Source organism: Panthera tigris, chromosome D3 (assembly GCF_018350195.1).
Source record: "Panthera tigris isolate Pti1 chromosome D3, P.tigris_Pti1_mat1.1, whole genome shotgun sequence".
NCBI lineage: Eukaryota > Metazoa > Chordata > Mammalia > Carnivora > Felidae > Panthera > Panthera tigris.
This window is the reverse complement of record NC_056671.1, coordinates 67432112-67454851: the sequence shown is the minus strand read 5'-3', so window position 1 is coordinate 67454851 and position 22740 is coordinate 67432112. Positions and strand designations below refer to the sequence as shown.

Genomic DNA, 22740 nt, shown 5'->3' with positions numbered 1-22740 from the left:
TTACATTTCAAAGGAATGGATTTCAGGTGCTTGAGAAAGACACTCCTGAGTTGTAGGAGACACATAATACATCTCAAAGAGACAGGAAAAGGATTGACAAGTGCGAGTTTTTAAAATAAATGCTCTAAGGAAAGGAAGTCAGGGGCCTATGGACAAGTGTTGGTTGGAACAAACGGTAACTTCTTTTGGCCGCCTTGACCTTTTCCAAACAGGAGCTCAAAAGGGTCTGGGTCCTATGAGGGACTTGGCCTTAGGCTCCTAAAAGCCATGCTAGAGCTTAGTTAAGTGTCTTAGTGCGGGAGTTTAGATGGAGTACTTGTGCCAAGAGTTTTGTAATTCTTACCACTTTGAAGATTTTCTTTTTATCTTTTAAGTATTTCGACAGTGATGTGCCCAAGTGTGATTTTCTTTGTAGTTAAACTGCTTGTTATTCACTGAATTTCTTAGAAGTATCAGTTTAATTTTTCACTGAAGTTGAAGATGTTTTAGGCATTACCATTTCAGATATTTTTTTTCCGGTTTTTCATGTTTCCTCTCAGAACTGCACATGTTATTGAGACTATCCTTTTTGTTATTCAGTCTTTTTTATTTTGGTTCTTCTGCTTTGACAATTTCTATTGACTCATCTTCAAATTGACTGATTGTTGTGTCTTCTCCAACCATCAGGTTCATTTTTTATTTTTGATTTTGTAGTTTTCAGTTCTAGAATTGCCTTTTGATTCATTTTGATAGTTTTCATCACCAACCGAGATTCCTGTCTGTTCATTAAGTCTGTGAACATGTTCACAGTAGTTACTTTAAAATCCTGGTCTTTTAGGATTTTGAGGATCTATTTCTATTGGCTATTCTTTCTCTTGACTAGGGGTAACATTTTCCTATTTCTTCATATGTTTAGTAATTTGTGCTTTTTATACAGGATATTTGGGATGAAATACTGTAGAGACTAAATTCTGTTATCTTCCTCTGAAGAGTTTTGATTTTTGTTCTAGCAGATAGTTTTGGTCGGCCTCATAGTCCAAACTGTCTGCCTCTGATGTAAAAGCAACAGTTGAGATTTTAGCACTTGGTGTTTCCGGACTTCCAAATGCAGGTTTTCGGCAGGCCACATAGTCTCCCCCACGTATATAGTTGACAAATCAGTCGAGGATTTGGGCAGAGTTCACATTCATATTTTGATCCCCCCCTCCCCCGCATGACTCCTTCTTTATAGGATTTTTCCTCTTCTGTTTTCAGCCTCTCTGGCAGCCCCAGATCCATTCTCTGATTATTTGTGCAAGTCAGTAAAACTGTGGTTTTCTGCTTAAGGCCTAGTTGCCCTGCCTAGCTTAGACTGTGGGGCTATCCTTGGATACAGGGCCACATAAATGCATCTCATTCACTTTCCCCTCTTGCAAAGGTTTGACTTCCCTTTGATGTTGTCCTTTTGGTCCCTCTCCACCATTTTCAAATGGTTGATTTTATTATATTTTGTTCAGAGGCTGTCATTATTGTCTGAAGGAGGGTTTGCCTAATTAAGGCTACTCTGCAGACAGAACCTCTATTTTGTTTTATTCGTGTACTCTTTTGCTAATTGTGTACAGTTTCCATTGAGAATTTATATTGTGTTTCAGAGTTCTCTACTCTTCTTTGTTAAAGGTTTCCTGATCATTCTTACTTATTTTGGTATGTTATATTTGGAGTAATTTTGTCTGAGCTTTTTACTGAGATTGTATCAAATAATAAATTCGGCAGAATTGATGTCACTGTGATGTTGTCTTCCTGAATAGGAAGATATGCGTTTTTCTCTTTGCTTCGTTTCCTTTGTGTTCTTCAGTAATAATGAAAATGTTTCTTTGTATAGTTTTGCCACATTTGTACTTACATTTATTCCAGGTGCTTTTGTGTTTTGTTATAAATTGATGCTTTTAAAAAATACTTTTTCTTATATAAACAAGCAAAAATTTTGCTAGCTAGAAGGAAATTTATTATTTTTAAGTAAACCTTCCAATTGTGGAGAGAGATGTTACCATAAACAGTAGAACTGAGGCTTAACTATACCTTAATATGCAAGTTGGAAAGTGGCAGAGTTAGGCTTGGGATCTAGGTTGGCCTGCCTGTTGATTGATTGCATGTTCTGAACATAATGTTGATTATTTTCTGATTTATTTCAAGGCTTGAATAAACGCACAACTTAAGCTTTTCTCTCTTTTAGATTCTGGTTCTGTGTCAGTGTCAGAATTACTTTAGTGAAATCTTCATTCTACTCTCATAGGAGCAGAGTTGCCTCTGAATCTAATTTCTTGTTAATAATTTTCCTTGAATTATTTTCAAAGGCTGAAGAGTAAGCTGTATACCTTTCCTTCTGAGGTTTAAATTCAGATTCGTAACACTCTAGAATGTAGGTGATTTTGTTCGTGATTTAAGCTACATGGTGCTATATGTTCTCAGTAGACACTTGATAAATATCTTAGAAGAACCATGTGTGGTCATGGGTTTTATTTATAGTCAGTACGTCTTTGGGGGGAAAAGATTAAATCATTTTCCAGTTTCTTGGCTTTTTCTGACTTTTGTCCTTTGGAAAATGAAAGATCGATTTCTGAAGCCTGAAAAGCGAGAGAATCTGTTAAGTATCTTAAAAGGGTGCTGGGGAGTATCAAAAAATGCATTTGTAAAAGCCAACCAGTATAGTTGCTGTGGCCCCCAAGGCATGGCCTGAAAAGTGTCTGGAGGCCCTGGGAGAGGCCCTGGAGCCCTGGAGCCACAGGATGTGTGTTTTCGGGCCACAGGAAGACGGCACTTCTCACCATTGTCCTTTGAAATGTTGATTCAGTTAGCTCTTTAGCAGTTGTGTGCACCTGGAGTTTAATCAGTTGTTTGATTTTATTTTCAAATACTGTTTTGAAACGATTCTTCCTCCTCTTTGAAATTTTGATGATTTTGTAATATGAGAGAAATGGAGTTTGAGTTTGTTTCAGAAATTACCTTTTGACTCTGATTGTAAAAGTACAGCTTCTGACCTGAGACACGTTGACAGGCACAAGTTCCCATTCCAGACTGCCTTTGAAGGTCTCCTTCCCTCCTCCCACAGATAAGAAGTTACTTTGAAATTGTGGCAGGGAAAATAGGGAGAATTATCTCTGGGCATGCCGATGTTCTGGAAGGAGATGTGGAAGAAAAAGTTTGAGACCTTTCTGGTCTGTGTCTTTCAGGTGCATTGACTTTTGAAAACGAGACACAGCACATCTTTTATATCCGTCCTGCCATTTTAGAATTTGGTACTTTGACATATCCTCACAGCAGTTTCTCAGAACTTTTAAGGTGGTTATGCTCTGTTAGAATGACTTCAAAATGCACTTCCTTCTCCATCGTAGCAATAAGAGAGCAGTAATAACTTCCAGTAGAACTGAACGTGTGAGTTTCTCAAACAAATGTGAAAATATTAACTTTGGGTATGTATCTAATTTAAGTGAAATTTTTCCTGTATTAAAAAGACCAGTCGACATCCATTTTTAGCTAAGTTTTTAAACTAGATTATAGAACGACGCACTGTTAGTAAGGCTGATGGCATAGGTATTAGATCTTTTGCTGTGAGTAGTGGAAATTGGAAGGGGCATTATAGGTATGATTTCATTAAGCTAGAGAGCATTGGTGTTCACATTTTTAAAACATAATCATAACTTATCTGGAGTCACATGTTCCATTTTATTGGCTTCCTTCATATAGAAAATATAGAAACCAGCACTAAAAGCCCGTGAAAAAGTGAAGCAATGTATATATATTTTCTGGGTGAAGGAAGTATTCTGTACATTTTCCATGTTTTACATCATGGTATTTTGAATAACCATGCTTCCATGTTCACATCAATTTTTTGTTTTTCAATTTATGCACAGCACTTGCTCTGAAATTTGGGGACTGAGTACACCAAATACGATAGATCAGTGGGATACAGCAGGCCTTTACAGCTTCTCTGAACAAACCAGGTGAATATTCTGCCCTCTATGGAATCCTAGCAATCTTGGGGCGGGGGGGCTGTTTTGGAAGACCTGTAAGGGGTTGCTCAGTATCATTTTGCCTAGGATGTTTCCTTAATGTAAATAAGGCATGGCATTTAAAATACCTGCTTGCCAGTATTAATGATATATTAAATGTGTCAGCTGCTGTTTTGATCAATGAAATTCTACTTTTGAATCTTCTTTAAATTACTGCATCCCCTAAAGAATAGGAACTTCGATAATAATTATATTCTCATTTGATTTTGAGACTAGATTATAATCTGTTGTTGGCCTAATTTTCAAGTAGATACCTAACCAGTTTTTGCTAAATTTCTTGCTATCATCTAAACTCATCTTTTTTATACTAATAAGTACGTAGTTATTTACCAAGCCCCTCCTATCACAATTCACGCTAGGCTAACTCATTTTTATGTTCTCTTTTTTTTTAAAGTCACCTTATTCTCTTTTTGAGCATTTTGGTATATGTCCATTTCATCTCATCATACTCATCACCATCTGCATTTATGTGTGAGCTGTAGGAATATACCTCGGTCCTCAAAACAGTCACAACTGGGTAATGAGTTACATTAGATTGAGTAAGTTACTTTACATCATTGTTGGTACTTCCCATTCTTCACACTAGTTCCTTTTTTTTGATAACTCAGTCACCTACAGTATCAATGCCCTTCAAAGCATCCCTGAATAAGAGTTTGATTTACTCAAGATAGAAGTTGACAAAAAGTTTTTCGAGCAGACTCTATGATCCTTTTTTTAAAAAACTCAATTTCTTCCCAAGTGGTTAGCCATTCATTGACATCTGAGTCATTTATGTAGCCTATTTATGAGAAACATCTGTAGTGTGGTGCTGCTTGCTTTTATATCCGACCCATTAAATAGTACATTTTTCTTCCTTGTACTCACTAAAACTAACTAAATGTCTGTCATTCCTTTCTTTATGCTCTTACTGTATTAATTTAGCCCAGTCAGCTGCGCCTGTTTTTTTTTTTTTAAAGTTCCCACGTTTCTTTCCCCTTGCTTCTCGACAGGTCTCTGGATGGCCGTCTGCAAGTGTCTCATCGAAAAGGACTGCCACATGTGATATATTGCCGATTGTGGCGTTGGCCTGACCTTCACAGTCACCATGAACTCAAAGCCATTGAAAACTGCGAATATGCTTTCAATCTTAAAAAGGATGAAGTATGTGTAAACCCTTACCACTACCAGAGAGTTGAAACACCAGGTAGAAAAATTAGATTTGTTTCCTTGTTTTAAATTAAATGCTTGAACTTAAGTAAATGAGGCACTGCTATGTAATTGCCCCTGGGAGGTTTTGGTGTAAAATTGCAATAAATCACCTGAAATTTAGTGTATTATTTGGTAATAATTAAAACTACTTTTAAAACGTTTTAAATGTGGGAAAATAAACTTGAGAGGATAAGAGATGTCAGTTTCTTGGGATAGCATACTCTTTGACCTCAAAATTACATATCCAGAAAATTCTTTTTTTTTTTTGTAATGTTTATTTTTTTTGAGAGAGAGAGAGTGTGCGTGCATGGGATTATGAGGGAGGGAGGGGCAGAGAGAGAGAGAGGGAGACACAGAATCTGAAGCAGGCTCCAGGCTCTGAGCTGTCAGCACAGAGCCTGACGCAGGGCTCGAACCCATGAACTGTGAGATCATGACCTGAGCTGAAGTCTGATGCTTAACTGACTGAGCCACCCAGGAGCCCCTATTCAGGAAGTTCTAATCTCCGGATTCACAGTCTGGTTGGAACTAAACTGATACACCTCTCTACCTGTCTGCTGCCTGAGCTGTTTTCAGTCATTGTATTCTTTAGTATTTTCTTTGAAGTACTTTAATGGTATCATCTGTATCTAAGCAGATTGTGAAATCCACAGCAAGACTTTTAGTTTACTTAGTTAGCTGCATACTTGAAAATTTTAAAATTTTCAATTTCAGTACAGCTATGTTTCTAGAAATGGCCTAAATCTGACTTCACAGATCTTCCTGCAACTTTTCCAATGGGGATATATGAACTCTTACGGTAATGTTATAGCATTATCAGAATGTCCTTGTTCCTCAAAGTACAGGATAAATTGAAACTTGGAAATTTAGATTCTGGACTCCATGGCAAATTAAAACCAGTCAGATTTGTCAATTTCTTAGGAACTAATATAAGGCTAAATTGATGGACCCTAAATTTTTAAAAACTAAGCAGGCTACTTCCTTTTGTGTGTGTGTGAATTTTTTTAATAAAGGTCTGGTCTGTCCCCCTTCCCTGGTGCCCATCCTGTGCTCTTTGCCATTAACCTGGGTTCCTTTTACTCTTTCAGTTTTGCCTCCGGTATTGGTGCCACGGCACACCGAGATCCTGACCGAACTGCCTCCCCTGGATGATTATACCCACTCCATTCCAGAAAACACTAATTTCCCAGCGGGAATTGAGCCACAGAGTAATTACATCCCAGGTATTTTCACCTTCTGAATCTCCTGAAAATTGGGATAGATAAACAGATTTTGTTCATAAATATTCACATACTAGTAAATTGTGATTTGACTTAAAAAAAAATGCTTCTGGATTTTGAATAGAAAAATCTGCTTTGTTGGTTGATTATTTTGTGAAATGTATAAGCCTCGTACTTTAAACACTTTTGTCTGGAGAAAAGTTTTACTTTATATTTCATTTTCTTTTGCAGTGGCTTTAATCAAAGTACTGTGAGAAGCAGAAAAGAAAAGATCTTAGTAAGTTTGTCTTAGTTGTTGAAGCTAAGAGAGATGCAGAATGTAAGCAAAATAACTTGTTCAGGAAAAAGGTATTCCTGAAGCAAGTGTAACTAAAAACCACCCAAATAAGCATTTTCATAGATAGCTTGATAATGTTAAAGAGAAATGTACTATGCCTATAGAAGATAAAATATTTGAGTTCCTACAGATGTAGCAACACTGCTGTACTGAAAATCATAAATCCTCTAATTCGGTTCTTTTTCATCTGGGCCCCAGTCACCTCTGCTGGGAAGTGAATGAATTTAACTACATGGTTCTCAAATCCTGCTCAGATTATTGTAGTACGTGATCTAATAATACGCCACAACGCACTTTTAGTTTTCACTGTTCTTTTAGGAGAACAACTAATATTTTCTTACTTTCTTACTTTGTGTTTCCCTTTTTTGTTTTTTGGGGTTCCCCCCCCCCCCAGCAGAAGTTAAAGGTACCATATTCAAATGGGGATGAAGCTATCCATTGGATATTTTAATGTCTCATTTTTTTTCTCCTTTTGTAACAGCGTCTCCATTCCACTCTTATTTTCAGTATACAACAGAAAATACATAAGGAAGTTAGTTTCCAGTACATTTAAAAAAAGATCTCTTTAATATGTCTCATGGAAGAAATGCTTGTTCGTTGACAATTTAAAGACATAAAAAGGATTTTTAAAAATAGCTAAATTTAAGGTAGAAAGTGTTTCCCGATTGTTTTAATGTGCATAATTTTTTTTTTTTTTTAACAATTATTTTGTTCCAGAAGAGGGCTTAAGACTGCTTTTTAGGTTGCTAGGAGACACGCTTTTTGAGAAGTTAGGAGGGCAGGGCCTAGAGCCGGGTGGAATGCGAGGACCAGCAGGGGAGGGCAGGACTGAAACAGGTCACTCGCCGGGGAAGACTTGGCCGGACATGGTTGTGTGTGGTGTGGGGGGCACATTTTAAGTCTTTGATGTGGGAATTTGTATTATTCAACAATACTAGGAAACCGAGACGTAAGCATACAGTCTTGTAAGACACCTACCCGGTAATTATTTGGAAGGCTGTTAATCAAAACGGTTAGTGGTTTTTCCTTGTGGAGATGCTTGGGTTTATTTTCCTTTCTTTCTTTGTTTAGATTTGGTTTATTTTACAAAGTAGCAAATCAAAAGTGGATCACACCTATTTGCCTCTCTGCACAATGGGGCTTTACCCAGCTCCAGCTGGCAGTGAAAGTTAAGGGTTCACTTTTTGTTCCACTTCAAAGGAAATTTTAGTATTTTCTCCAAAATGATAATAGCTGTATTATTTATTATTTTATACATAATAATGGAGAAAAGCAAAACAGGATAAAGTATTTAAAAGTTCTGTATTTCTTCCTGTTTAGACCTTTGAGACATGGATGGGTAAACTGGCAAAGCGTAGCTCTGTGTAATTTTATTAGCTTTAACCTTGAAGGTAGTGCATATTGATGTGCATTATCTTATTTTTGTGTTCTTTATTGCTTGAGCATTTGAAGGTATTTTATTTTGAGAATTTCATCAGTAACACTTTTAGGGTATTGACACTTAATGAAGAGTTTGAAACTTCAGATTTGCAGTTAGCGTGTTGAAGGGAGAGCGTAAAGGGTTAAACAAAGAAGCCCTTTAACCCCCATTTTCTCCCTCTCCCTTTTGATAATTACATTATCTTGAATTGCTTAAAACTATCCAGGCATCTAAATGTTAAACTGTTGATAATCCCTTAAACTTAGTTTTCCTCCTTGAAATTATAATTGGTAAAATTATAGAAATGTATTTATCTTACACGAAGCCTATTCAGCTCTTCAGATGCCTCCTGAATGTAAACATCTTGTTCATAAAGCATCTTGGAAATGGCACATTAGAAGCTTACTTTTCTTACCTTCAGCGAGTATTTTACCTCAGGTTTGTGCAGTAGTCTGTTTGGATTTAAATTTCTGCTTCAAACACTCAGGATTTACTGGTTAGAAATCCCTGGAGAAGTATACTTTGTAGGTGAAACTCAAGCGAGACCAGGCCTGAACCATATTACCCTATTTTACCCATAGAACCTAATGTGAGCCCGTAGTACTTTGTAATCTGAAATTTCATACGTGTGGTGTGTCCTTTAATCACCTCTTAGGTGTCACCCATCGATGATGGCCATTAGTTCAAAAAAAAAAAAAAAATTTTAGGTACTAATGTCTTTGAAGCATACTGATTCAGTACTGAGGCATCTTTGAAGTTCTATTTTTGGCTCTTGCCCCAGAAAATATACATATGGGAATGAGCCAGATATGTAAATAATAGCTAAGAAAATATGCCTAGAGAGCTTGATCATATTACAAGTAGGCTTTAAGGATTCACCTATAAGATTTGGATCAAAACCTGAATTTTAAGCCCTTGGTACCAAATACTGCTTTTTATAATAATGTTATATAATATTCAGAGTGATTCTTTAGTTATCTTTGGTAGTAGGACAAAGGTGGTGAGATGAAATTGCAACTGTGCTTGATTTGTTCTGAACTTTTGTAGAAACGCCACCTCCTGGATATATCAGTGAGGATGGAGAAACGAGTGATCAACAGTTGAACCAAAGTATGGATACAGGTAAAACTCACCTTTCCAAATTCCTCAACAATGAGATAATATGTTTTTGTCCTGTTTGGAATCCACAAGAAATATTTACAGCTTTTTTTTTTTTTTTTTTTTAATGTTTACTTTTGAGAGAGAAACAGAGCACAGGTGGGGGAGGGGCAGAGAAAAAGGGAGACACAGAATTTGAAGCAGGCTTCGGGCTCTGAGCCATCAGGACAGAGCCCGATGAGGGGCTTGAACTCATGAATAGTGAGATCCCAACCTGAGCCGAAGTTGGATGCTTAACCAACTGAGCCACCCAGGTGCCCCTTATTTATAACTCTTAACTTTAGAGAAGTTGGGCTATGCATCAAAAAAAGAACCTTCTATATTGATATAATCATATTTGAACCATTGAAGGGAGGGCCCTCTTGTCAATGAAAAATTAACACATGCTGCTGTGCAGAATAATTGTTACCGGTTTCTCTCCTTAGATTAAATGAAAATTTAGAAACCCTCAAATACTTCTCTTTTTAAGTATTCTGTACTTCTGTTTAAAGTTTTAGTTACCCGATGAAAAAACGTGTTTGTGATGAAAAACCATAATGAACCCAGTAACAGATTTTCTGAGGAATTTGCAGATGGGGGATGAGGATCAGCTTTTCAGTACTCCATTTTTTTTTCTAAAGTTTTTAAAATGTTTATTTTTGAGAGTGAGCGAGCATGAGTGGGGGAGGGGCAGAGCGAGGGAGACAGAATCCGAAGCAGGCTCCAAGGTCTGAGCTGTCAGCACAGAGCCCGAAGTGGGGCACAAACTCATGAACTGTGAGACTGTGACCTGAGCCGAAGTTGGACACTTACCCGACTGAGCCACCCAGGTGCCCCATTGTGCTCCTTTAACTTAATAGTGAGTTCTGAATGATAGTAGGTTGTTTACACAAAACACCTTGTACCTGACCAGATTCAGTTAATTCTTAATTTTTAGCTCTCCGCTCCAGATGCAGTGGAGAAAAAGTTTCAGCATGTAATAAATATTACATGTCAAAGCCTTAAAACAGTTCTTCTGCAATAAAATGTATAATCCATCAGAACTAATTAGGTTGCCAGTGAGGTAGTTGTGGTGACATGGGAATTGTCTGATTTCCTCTGTTTCTCCCTGTCTGCAGTCTTAAGGATTGGATACTTTAGTATCACAGCCTGTCAAATTACACCATCAGTTTTTCTACACAGTTTATACTAAAGCATTCTGTAGTTATGATAATCTAAGTTATTTTTACATGAATTAGCATTGACGGGAGTGGGGGGCTGGGGACTGGCTTTCACAATGATTCTGTTGTTCACATCTTTCCATTATTTAGACTCCCAGATGAAGAAGCTTCTCCTGTAGCAGATCATACTTGTAACTGTTCAGAGTAGTAGATAACCAAGAAATGTAGATAATCTAATGACCACTGGAAAGAACAGTGCATCTTAATGCACACTGTCTTACTGCACACGTTATTTGGCTTTCCAAATACATCTTCCTGTCACGCCTGTATGCCAAAGATCTGTATTCTTGAACCGGTCGTGTTCCTTTTTGCCCCATGATGGACAACTGCCACTGTGACATTTAAAAGTGAATGCCAGGAAAAGGTGCTCAACATCATTAGTCATCAGGGACATGCAAATCAACAGCACGGTGCCATACCACTTCACACCATTACATTGGCTAAATCAGAAAGAGACGATAACAAGTGTTGGTGGGGATTCGGACAAGTCGGGAGTCTTCATTTGTTGCTGGTGAGAATGTAAAGTGGTTTGGTTGCTTGGGAAAAGTTTGTTGTTCTTTAAAAAGTTAAATATAGAATAACAATATGACCCAGCAATTTCACTCCTAGGTATATACCCAAGAAAATTGAAAACACGTCCACACTAAACTTGTGCACAAATGTTCACTTAGGTATTACCCATAGTAGTGCAAAAGTGGAGGCCACCCAATTGTCCATCAAATGATGAATGGATAAATTAAATGAGGTGTGTCTGTATGGTGAAATATTATTCAACCGTATAAAAGAATGATGTACTGATCCATGGTACAACGAAGATGAACCTTGGAAGCGTTATATTAAGTGAAAGAAGCCAGACACAGAAGGTCACAAGGATTCCAGTGAGTGCATGAATCCCTATTTGATCATAGGGCTGACACAGGGGAGGAGCCATGAGGTGCAGATAATCATTGGTTATGATAAAGGTCCAGTTTGAGAAGGAGAGAAGAAGTGAAATCAACTACAACGGATTCAGTGTTTCGGGGTCTTGCTTTGAACCGAGGCTAATATTTCTAATTCCGTTACAGTGGGGAGATGGTACTTTTTCCAAATGATACGTGTAAGTTATTTCTCGTAATGACGGTGTATATACTTGATTCATGAGGTGTTAAAAGTTGGTTCAGCCACCAGGCTTCTACCCACTATCTACTCTCTCAGCACTGTAGTGAGTTCTGACTGACGCAGGACCCCAATTTAGAGCAAAATTGAACTCTCTTTAAACTCTGGTTTTTTAGAATTGTGGGAGTTTTCTAGATACTTCCTAGATTTCTAACTTAATTCTGTTACGGCCCAAAAGAACATGCACGATTTCAGTCTTTGGAAATTTACTAAAATTGTTTTATGCCACAGCGTGGCTTATTTGTAGAGATAAGAGTTTCATGTATAATTGAAAAGAAGGTCTGTTCTGCACATGTGATGTTCTCTACGTCATTTAGGGCATGCTCGGTGGTGGTGTTTAGATCTTCCTAATCCCCTCTCATTTTTCTCTACTTGTACTGTCAGTAATGGAGAGGAGCATTAATGTCTCCAACTCAGATATTGGATTTGCCCTTCTCTGCCTGTAGGCCTGTCAGTTTTTGCTTCATGTATTTTGAATCTCAGTCATTGACAGGTGCACATTTAAAATTATTATGTCCTTCTGATGAATTTGGCCCTCATTATAAAACGTGTCTCCTGTTAACATCACCATTTCTTATTTCTTTCATTGGTTGTATGGTAGATTTTTCATCCTTTGAGTTTGTTTGTATCGTTGTGTTTAAAATGTGTCCCTTGTGGACAGCATTGTATGCCCTACTCTGTCAGTCTTCGTCTTTTAATTGGAATATTTAGTCTCTTTTTATTTCATGTAATCATTGCTGTCATTGGGTTTGGGTTACCAGTTTGCTGTTTCTTTTCTATTTGTTCCATCTGTTTTTTGTTCCTCTGTTTATAATTTGCCTGCCTTCTTTCAAATTCATCAAACATATTTATGTTTGAATCCATTCTATTCACTCTCTTGACTTGTTAACAGTAGCACTTAGTAGTATTCTCTCAGTGTTCTAGCGATTACAGTGCCAGTTGGGTCACCTTCTCCTTAGATTGTTAAGTTGTAATACTTTACAGCTTCCTGTGCAGTGTAAGCATTTTACAACACTAATTCCATTCACCTACCTCTGTTATTTGTGCTTCTGTCGTCCTTTATTTTACTTACACGTGTGTATAATCCCCGAAGGGTGTTATTTTTGCTTTAGACTTTGAGGTGGTGGTTTCTTTAAAGGGTTAAAAAGTAACTTTTTGTGTTTACCTACATATTTGCCATCTCTGCCCGCCCTTCCATTTCCCCGGACACTTGTCCAGTCGTTTTGGTGCCATTTGTTGAAGAGACATTTCTTTCTCCTGTTGATTCACCTTGGCACCTTTGTTGGGAGTCAAGTGGTGTATAAGAGGGTCTAACTTTTGGTCTGCCGTTAAGCCAATTCGGTGAATTCATTTCAGGTCATCTATTTTTCAGTTTTACAGTTTCCAGTTGAAAGTCTTCATCTGGTAATTCCAGTATCTGCTTCACATGTAGGTCTGCTTCTGTTGTCTTTTATCTTTTCATTAAGGGTCAGTCTTTCCTGCTACCTTGTATGTCTCATGTGTTCTTTTAATTGGATGCTGAAATAATACGAGAGAGTCCCGTAGATCACATTCTCCCTTGGAAAGCATTCCCCTTTTCTCTCTCTGGTTGCTAAGTTGAGGAGCTGATCTCTTCCACACGATTAGGAGTTGAGTTGGATGCATGATGATTTAATGTTTTAATCAAATCAGATCACCACAGGCTTGAAAGTAGGGGCAGCCTCCTCCCTCGGCAGGTTTTCAGTTAGGAGTGTGGCAAGACTGCAGGACCTCTCGCTACTTTCCAGCCCCGCCCACAACTCCCCCTGCTACCCTGTCCTCAGCCAAAGACCTGTGGGTTAACACTGACTGGCGAAGAGGACTACGTCCGTGCTTGGGCTTTCAGATTCCATTTGCCTGTGCGTGGCCATTAAAATGTTACTTGGTTTTTCCTTTGGCAAGCCCAGTCCTGTGTGTGTCTGTGTCCCGACTTGGCGGGTGCTCTCAGTGATGAAAATGGTTCCTACTCTCTGCTTACATAGGAAGACTTCATCCGCCTCTGTAAACTAGTTCACTTAGGCTTCATAAATAGATCTCCAGCTTTTTGGTAGCTCTAAAGAAAAATATAATTTTTTGTGTGTTTTCAGTATTTTCTTCTGGTTAATTTAGGATCCAGGGTTTTTCTCCATCTTCTACATTCTAATTATAAGGGAAACCCTGTAGAAGTTATTAATAAAACAAAAGAAAAGCACCTTTATTCTCATCATAAACAGAATTCATTCTCATTGAAAATTTGAAAACGCATATAACATAATAAAGAAGCACATTTTTGAGCTGGAATTGACATATTACAAGTGTCTTTTTTCTTTTTTTTTGCCTTATCTAATGTCTCTACCATTTCGTGTCAAATACAGGAGAATATTTTACAGATGAACTTATGCTGCAACATTTGGAATTCTGCAAGTGGGTGTTCATTATAAAAAATTAAAGATAGGTTAAAAAAAGAAAATACAGACATTCCATGTAATTTACATCATCCAGCAATAATTATTCTCTTAATTTTAAAAGGTTCAGTGTTTACAGAGAATAAAAATAAAACAACATTGCAGTGAACGTCATAGAAAAAGAGCTAAAAAGTGAGAGAAATATGCACCTAGGATGTCAGATTCTAGACACCTCATTCTTGACTGCTGCACTAGACTTCTCTGGGCTGGTTTCATGACATAGGGAGAAATGAGATTAATGGCTGAGCTACGACTTGCTTGGTAATGAGGTGTAGAGCTAAGGTTGAAGGAGTTACCCCAACATGATTCCCAGTTTCCTGAAAGGTTTGTGAAAGTGATTGGTCTGTATTCAGTAAATTAGGTCCTTTTAAAGCTTGCTTTTCAGCAGGTGTGGTATAAAAACAAAAGAGTAGATAATTTTAGTTCTTCAGGGTTTTCACTGTAATATAAAAGCAAAGACGTTCAGGTGAAATGGCCTTAAGACCTTTAACTGTCCTTTTGTATATGCCGTTTGAAAGAATAATTCTATTTTTGTTGTTTCATTTGAGATCTGTTCATTTATGGTTGACTAATACACTTGAACTTACTAATGTATCTTCAGCCGTTAATTTTGCTCAAGAAATCCAAACTAATACTCCTCCAAAGAAATTGCAAGATAACCCTGAACATGTAATTCATCTCATACCAAATGAATTCCATTTGGAGCAAACACTTAAATGTTAAAGATGAAACCCTCTAAGTTTTAGTACGTGACACTGAGGAATTTCCTAAATAATCTGAACGAGAAATACACAAGGTTTAAAACCATCAGAGACAATGTCGACAAGTTTAAATAAATAAATAAATAAAATTTAAAATGTTACTACCACACACCTATGAGAATGGCCAGAATCCAGACACTGGTGACGCCAAACGCTGGTGACAGTGTGGAGCACCAGGGACTCTCATTTACGGCTGGTGGGAATGCAAAATGGGACAACCCCTTTGGAAGACACATTGTGGCAGCCTCTTACAAAGCTAAACATACTCTTACCTTATGATCCAGCAGTCCCGCTCCATGGTGTTTCCCAAAAGAGTTCAAAATGTATGGACACACAGAAACATGCATATGGATGTGTATAGCAGCTTTATTCACAATTGCCGGAACTTGGAAACAACTACGAGGTTCTTCAGTAGGCGAATGGATAAACGGACTGGTACGTCCAGAGAAGGAGTATTACACAGCGCTAAAAAGTAATGGGCTACCAAGTCATGAAAAGACGTAGAGGAACCTTAAATTCGCAATGCAAGTGAAAGAACCCAAAGTGTAAAGGCTACATACTTTATGATTGCAACTCCATGACGTTCTGGAAAAGGGAGAACTGTAGAGACAAGAAAAAGATAGGTGATATCTAAGGGGCTCGTGGGGAAGAAGAGATGAATAGACAGAGCCCAGGGGATTTTTATTTTTTAGGATATTACATGGTGACTATATGTTATATTCTTGTTAAAACCCATAGAATGTACAACTCCAACAATGAAGCCCTAGTGTAAACTGTGGGCTTTGGGTGATAACGGTGTGTCGGTGTCATTTCCTGGATGGCAACGAGTGAGCCATTGTGCGAGGTACTCGTTGCAGAGGAGTTTGTCCGTGTGTGTGTACCTGGGTATATGGGAGTTCTTTGTACTTTCATTGTACTCACTTTTGCTGTGAGCCTACTGCTCTAAAAAAGTAATGTCTGATTTAAAAAATTAATGTTACCTTGCAAGCTATGTCAAAAGAAACCAGAAATGTGGGGAAATAGTTGCAAATGAATGACCAGTCTTAATAACTGATTTCAAAGTTCATTTATTTTTTCTAAAGTTTATTTACTTAGAGCGCATGCACATGGGGGCTGGGGGAGTACAGAGAGAGAGGGAGAGAGAGAATCCCAAGCAAGCTCCTCTCTGTGCAGAGCCCGACGCAGGGCTTGATCGCACAGATTGGGAAATTATGATCTGAACCCAAATCAAGAGTCGGATGCTTAAGCCGACTGAGCCACCTGGGTGCCCCTGATTTTGAAATTTAAAACCACTTACAAATCAAGAAGAAACAGATGGTAGGTAATAGGAAAATGGACAAAAGTACACGAACGTGCTATTTGTAACAAAAATGAAACAAGAAAATAGAGTAGCCTCTTTAACCCTATCAAGTAGGCAGGTGTCAGAAGGTAGAGGCACAGAATGAAGATACTCTGGCTCATAATTTGTGGGGCCAGTCGTTTGGGGAGGTACTTTGGCACTTGTAAAAATGTAATCCGCGTTCTTTTTGATCTAAAATTTCCTCATTGAAAAATGTATCCTACAACTACAGGCAAACTTGTATGCAGAGATACACAAGTATTCCTCTAGATGCTTCGGCTTCCAGTACTACTAGGAACCACTGCCTGAATACTGAAGATTCTTACTCTCGTTACTGGAAGTCGCAGACTTCAGTAGCAGTGTGAATATATGAGTAGCTAATCGGCTAATTATCCGTTAATCTGCATCTTTAAAAAAAGTTTCTAATAAATCGTTAGCTTATGTTAACATTTACACATTTTACGAGTGATTACAGTGAGCCATTCTTTCTAGATCTGGTCGCTTTTGATAAGTGACAAGTAGTTAATAGAGGAATCAATAGCTGAAAGATAAGAATACTTGGGCAGTTTCTTCCATTTCTCATGGTAGCTTTGTTTATTTTATACCAGCTTCAGGAAACGGTGAGTTTTAGTTCATTGTTCTAAATATATTTTGACCTTTCTTAGTTGGACCTGTTGTGACTTGCCAGCAGATTTTTCAAACTGAAGAACAAAAAAAGAACTCAGGAACTTAATTTTTTGTTTGGGAAGATGGTTCTGTCTTCAGAAAAATAATTGTCACCTGTTCTCTATTTTTGGTTCATCGGTTTCTTTGGGGGTTGCCATCTCACCTGTTGCTGCCTGGTATTTTGTCCTGGTTATAATGGCGTGGGGGAGGGGAGACCTGCGCGAGGCTGGGGTCTTCCCTGTCTTATTCTGCATCTGCACTGTTGCTGTGTTGCTTGAAGTGTGGGGGCTGTGGGTCGTGCTTTTTAGCATAACTTTCCCCAAACGTGAAGAGAAGATGACCAGAAAACACAACATATTCTGTAATTGTAAGATTGCTTAACAGCGTTTACGACAAATGCGCTTTAAAATGTAATTGCATGGAATTGGGTCAAGTAGTCTCTGAAAGATTCTGGTTTTTTTCTTCTGTGTTTGTGTATTTTATGTATCTGTGCCCCCTCTCCTTATTGCCTTGATTAGGTTTAACCTGTTTGCCTAAAACAGGAAGAAATGGATAATTTTCTAAGAAAATGTAATTTACCAAAACTGACTCAAGAAAATAGAGCTATCTTAACTGAACTTTCATGGAAGGAAAAGAGAAATGTCTTAGGGTAAACCCTAGAAAATTGTTAGCTACAGACAATTTTACACAGGCATTCTTTCAAACTATTAAAAATGCTTTATTACAATGCTATGTAAACTGTTACAGAGCTTAAAAAAGACATAAAGCTTCTAGATTGTCTCCATGAGGCAGTATAACATTGCAGTTAGAATGTAAATCCGCAGACCAGTATTGTTTGAGATTATTGATGCAAAAATGCTAAATAAGGAATTTTATCTCTCATCCCCAAATCAGCGTCCTACTTAATGGGAAAATATTAGAAGTATCCCCTGAAGGTTAAGAGTAAGTCAGGAATATCCAACTGTCACAACTGTTTTATCGAAGTGTGACATATCCCAAAATGATTCACGAATTAAAACACATGATCGTTTTTAAAAATTCTGCTTAATCAAAATTAGGAAGAGTCAGTCTTAAGACAGATGACCAAATATTTACAAGCCATATCATAAAAGGACTGATATCCCTAGTACATAAAGACCCTTTTATAAATCAGTGAGGGTGATCAACACCACTGTAGAAACATGAGCAAAAGAAGAGACTGTTCACAGAAAGGAAATGCAATATAAAAAAGTTTAATAAAGCTGTTCCATGTCACTTATGAGAGAAATACAAATTAGAACTCTACTTGTTAAAACCATGTTTTCACCTGTCGGTGATAACACATCAGCGTCCTCTTCACCATTTATGTTGCCACCGGAATGTAAACTGGTACCACCTCTATAGATGACAGTTTTGGCAAAATCTATCAAAATTATGGATGTATAACCCTTTGACCTGGCAGTTTCTCTTAAGAGAATGATATGATTGGAAGTATGCAAGATGTACAAGATTAGTCATTGCAATCTTGGCTCATAAATCAGAAGATCGAAAATAGTCTGAGTATCCGTCAATATGGGATCATAATACACCAATAATGTAAGATTATGCAGCTTATGTTGAGAGAGAGAGAGAAGGAGGAAGGGAGAGCAATAAATAAGGAAACATCAACATCCTTGATAAAGTTTGGTAGTGAGAAAGCAAAGTTCAGAATGGTTACCATTTGTGAATAAAAATCAGGGTGGAAGGGCACAAAACAGTATATATTTGCTTGTGTGGCTCATAGACTGTTTCTGGAAAGGTACACAAGGAACTGGCAACACTGGATGTCTTTGGGAAGGAGAACTGGGTGGCTAGAAGCTAGGGCTGTTCATACGCTTGTACCTTTTATATATTGAAGCCTCCAAAATTAAATTCACATATTGCAGTTGCCTATTTTGAATTGTTAGGATGTAAACTATCTGTATTATTTGTGATAGTTACAACCAGATGCAACCAGTTTTAACAATTATTTGGTCAGAAGTTCTGGAAGTACTTGCAGATCTGTTACAAAATTGACTCCTTTTGTTTCAGGATCTCCAGCAGAACTGTCTCCTACTACTCTTTCCCCTGTTAATCATAGTTTGGGTAAGTGGCAAATACTTCCTCTCCCCCACACCCTCCCCCCCCCACCTTTTATAATATATCCGTTAATCAAATGTCTTCTCTGAAAATTATTTTTCGTATACATGAGAAACAGATCTCAATGGATAATCAAATGATTGTTCAAATTAGTGCTTTTTAAAAATGATAATTTGCCTTAATACTATTAAAACTCAGTACTATTAAAACCTCAATACTATTAAAACTTTTAATACTATTAAAACAGTATCAAACCGAATAAATCTTTCTATCCATGGAAATCATATTCTTTATGGAAAGTTTTATGATATATTATGGCTAGATTTATATGGGTATGTTTATTTTATGATATTTTGTAATAGCAATTACTAATATAAAAAGGTGTGTGTCTGTATATATACACAGACACACAGTCACAAATATGCATGGGGTATGGAAGATTGTGTGTGTGTGTACATTGTGTAGTTTATCCTTGGCCTTCGTTTTACCTCAGTATTTCCCAATTTCTCTGCAGTTTCTACACATTAGGAGTTTATTCTACAAAATGTTCATGATACTCCTTGGGTCTTTTAATCAAAATTACAGACGTTAAATTCATGTGGTCCATGAAATATGTAGATTCTTTTGATTCTATATTCTGTTTCTACTTACATGCCTTTTGTGTTTTATTACTTTCTGTTTCTTGTATATGCATGGGTTTTCTATTTGTGTAACTAGGGTAACTCACCGAGAATCTCATGTTAAAATAGACAATGTCAAAAATACGTCGTATTTTGTGTTCCATGATTATGATAGAATTTTTCTTCTTGTGGCGTTTGACTCAGTCCTTGCTCCAGCTTTATTCCACTTTATCCTACGAAAAATTAGTTTTATTATGTAAGTTGATTTACTTTACCCGCGATGGTTTTATATTTGAACAGGAACTAGGATAAAACTACTAGTAGAACATGACCCCCAGAAAGTCTAAAAAAGATGTTTGAAGATTAGATGACCGAATGAGATGGGGGAAATTTGAAACATTGAAAATCTGGTATGATCTAATGGAGACTGGAGTCTGTGGTGTAGATGTTAAGTCTGCTTCCTGAGCTGCAGCCAGTTTAGGCTGGCATAGAGCACATACAGATATCTGATGATATTCAATCTTTTCTTGGCTTGAACTGTTCACACAACATTTCTTGCTTTTATGGGTTTGGTTTTTTTCCCCAGATTTGCAGCCAGTTACTTACTCAGAACCTGCATTTTGGTGTTCAATAGCATATTATGAATTAAACCAGAGGGTTGGAGAGACCTTCCACGCATCACAGCCCTCACTCACTGTAGACGGTTTCACAGATCCATCCAATTCAGAGAGGTTCTGCCTAGGGTTGCTCTCCAACGTCAACCGAAATGCCACCGTAGAAATGACAAGAAGACATATAGGTATGTGTTTTTACCTTCTGTCAAGAACCAGTGCCGTATACTCATAATGTGAGCATCGTGCAGTTTGCCACAGCAGAAGATTGTGTGCAGAAACGCCTGCCTTGTCTCTTGTCAGTGTGAGTGCACAGCTTCGCTGCTTTAATAGATCCGCAGACTCTGACCTTCGGCTTCTCTTTATTTGGCACCCTTGGTTCCGGGAAGTCCTTCAATAAATGCATGTTAAAATTACTTTGCTGCACCTCCACCAGCCATAAAGGTGTCCTGTTCAGATTTTCGAATTACAATTTTAACAAACCATGACTTTTTTCCAGTCCCCTAGTGTTTCCCCCTTCAGGGAATTAATATACTAAATAATTAAATCTGCTCACCCTTAATCTAAAACAAGATACTTTATTTTATTATTAAAAAATTTTTTTAGTGTTTATTTTTGAAAGAGAGACAGAGTGCGAGTGGGGGTGGGGGAGGGAAGAGAGAGAGGGAGACACAGAAACCAAAGCAGGTTCCAGGCTCTGAGCTGTCAGCACAGAGCCCGATGCGGGGCTCGAACCCATGAACCTTGAAATCATGACCTGAGCTGAAGTTGGACACTCAACCGACTGAGCCACCCAGGTGCCCCCGAAGCAGGATATTATAAATAAGAACTACTGTTTAATACATAGGTCAAAAAATAGTTCAGAGGCTCTCAAAATGTGGTAGTCCCGGACACCCTTTCAGCAACTTCGTGAGGTCAAAACTTCTTTCATAATGGTACTAAGATGCTATTTGCCTTTTTTTCACTCTCATTCACTCATGAATGTACAGTGAAATATTCCAGAAGCTACAAGGCATGTGATTTTGCAAGAGATTACATGTAGAATCTGATAAGAATCCAACTTTCTTCTCTTAAGCCAGACATTAGAGAGATTTGCAAAAATGTAAAACATTGCTGTTCTCACTAATTGGGGGGGGGGGGGGGTGGCGGGGAGAGGAAATAGTTATTTTTCATAAACATGTTATTTATATTAGTATTTAATAGATGTATTATTTAGAACTTTAAATGAATTATAAATTTTTCTGAATCTCAGTTTTAATATCTAATGTGCTAAGTTTCCATAGATGCAATCCACATAAACAGCAACTCTTTGAGTCCCCAGTATTTTTTTTGGCAATGAGGTAGAAGAAGTTTGACTAATATAACTGAACATAGTTCTCATTTCCTTAAAGTAACCTCTTTTAACAATAGTTTGCTTCAGTTTCTAATGAATTAACTCTGACCTTTTGTGAGAAATAATGCTGGTCACTAAAGAGCGAGTATCATTCTGCAAACGTGCTGTAACTTAAAGAGGTCTGTTAATGTTGCTTTGTGTGGAATTTCTCAAATCTTGCTTGATGTATAAATTTTGTGTAATCTTAGGTGTCTTGTGGGTAAGGAAGGCTTCTGACTACCCACCCTACGTTAACTAAAATAATTCTGGTTTTGCCTGTGTTTTAGTTGGGGTTCTGCATAAAAATTCAACAGGTTTCCTCTACTGTATTTCCTTCTCTACATAATTTTAGGTTGCCGCAATTATTGGATCTTTTTACTTTCAATTTCTAACTTATTGGGTGGTTTTGATGAGAGGCTATAGCTTGGAAAATCTCTGCTTTTTGGATTTAATCTTTTCCTGATGGTCAAGTGTACGTCTGGTTGTTTTACAAATATTCTGTGGTCACAAGAGCAGGGCATCAGGTTCTGTGTTTATGTATTAAATGTTTTCTTAGTTTTCATTTGCTGTGTAACATGTTACCACACGCTTGCCAGCCTGAAACAACACGGATTTATGATCTCACAGTGTCTGCAGGTCAGGAGTCCAGGCATGGGTTAGGAGTCTCCTCAGGATCTTACGAGGGGAAATCATGGCATTGACTTTGTCGTGTCCTCCTCTGGAGCTTGGAGGGCCTCTTCCAAGCTCACATGATTGTCACAGGGTTCACTTCCTTCAAGTTACAGCAGCAAGGTCTTCATTTCCTGCAGACTGACAGCTAGAAGCTGTTCTCAGCAAGTGGGCGTCCCCTCCATTCCTTGCCTCGCGGGCCCTCTGTCTTCACGGTCAGCAGCCGAGAATCTCTGGTGTTGAACCCTCTCGCTCACACTTTGAATCACTTTCACCAGGGACAGCCCCGTCCTTTTTAAGGGCTGGCACCTGATTAAGTCAGGCCTGCCAAAAGAGGACCTCCCTTTCTTGAGGTCAGCAGATTTGAGACCTTAATTACATCCGAGAAATTCCTTAACGGCAGCACCTAGATTCGTGTTTGACTGAATAATAGAAAAG

General features: G+C 37.9%; 1 protein-coding gene across 6 annotated transcripts in view; it reads left to right on the top strand.

Moving 5' to 3' along the window:
* Positions 1–22740, top strand: part of SMAD2 (SMAD family member 2) — an 83220-nt gene that overhangs the window by 46683 nt on the left and 13797 nt on the right. For 4 of the 6 annotated variants that reach the window (XM_042962613.1, XM_042962615.1, XM_042962616.1 and 1 more), the window contains 6 exons: positions 3870–3959; positions 5018–5211; positions 6305–6439; positions 9241–9315; positions 18983–19036; positions 20237–20449. In XM_042962613.1, coding sequence (XP_042818547.1) covers positions 3870–3959; positions 5018–5211; positions 6305–6439; positions 9241–9315; positions 18983–19036; positions 20237–20449 — 761 coding nt within the window. Of the gene's footprint in view, positions 1–3869; positions 3960–5017; positions 5212–6304; positions 6440–6695; positions 6714–9240; positions 9316–18982; positions 19037–20236; positions 20450–22740 lie in introns of those variants that run through there. The other 2 variants (XM_042962617.1, XM_042962618.1) reach the window with 2 other exon arrangements.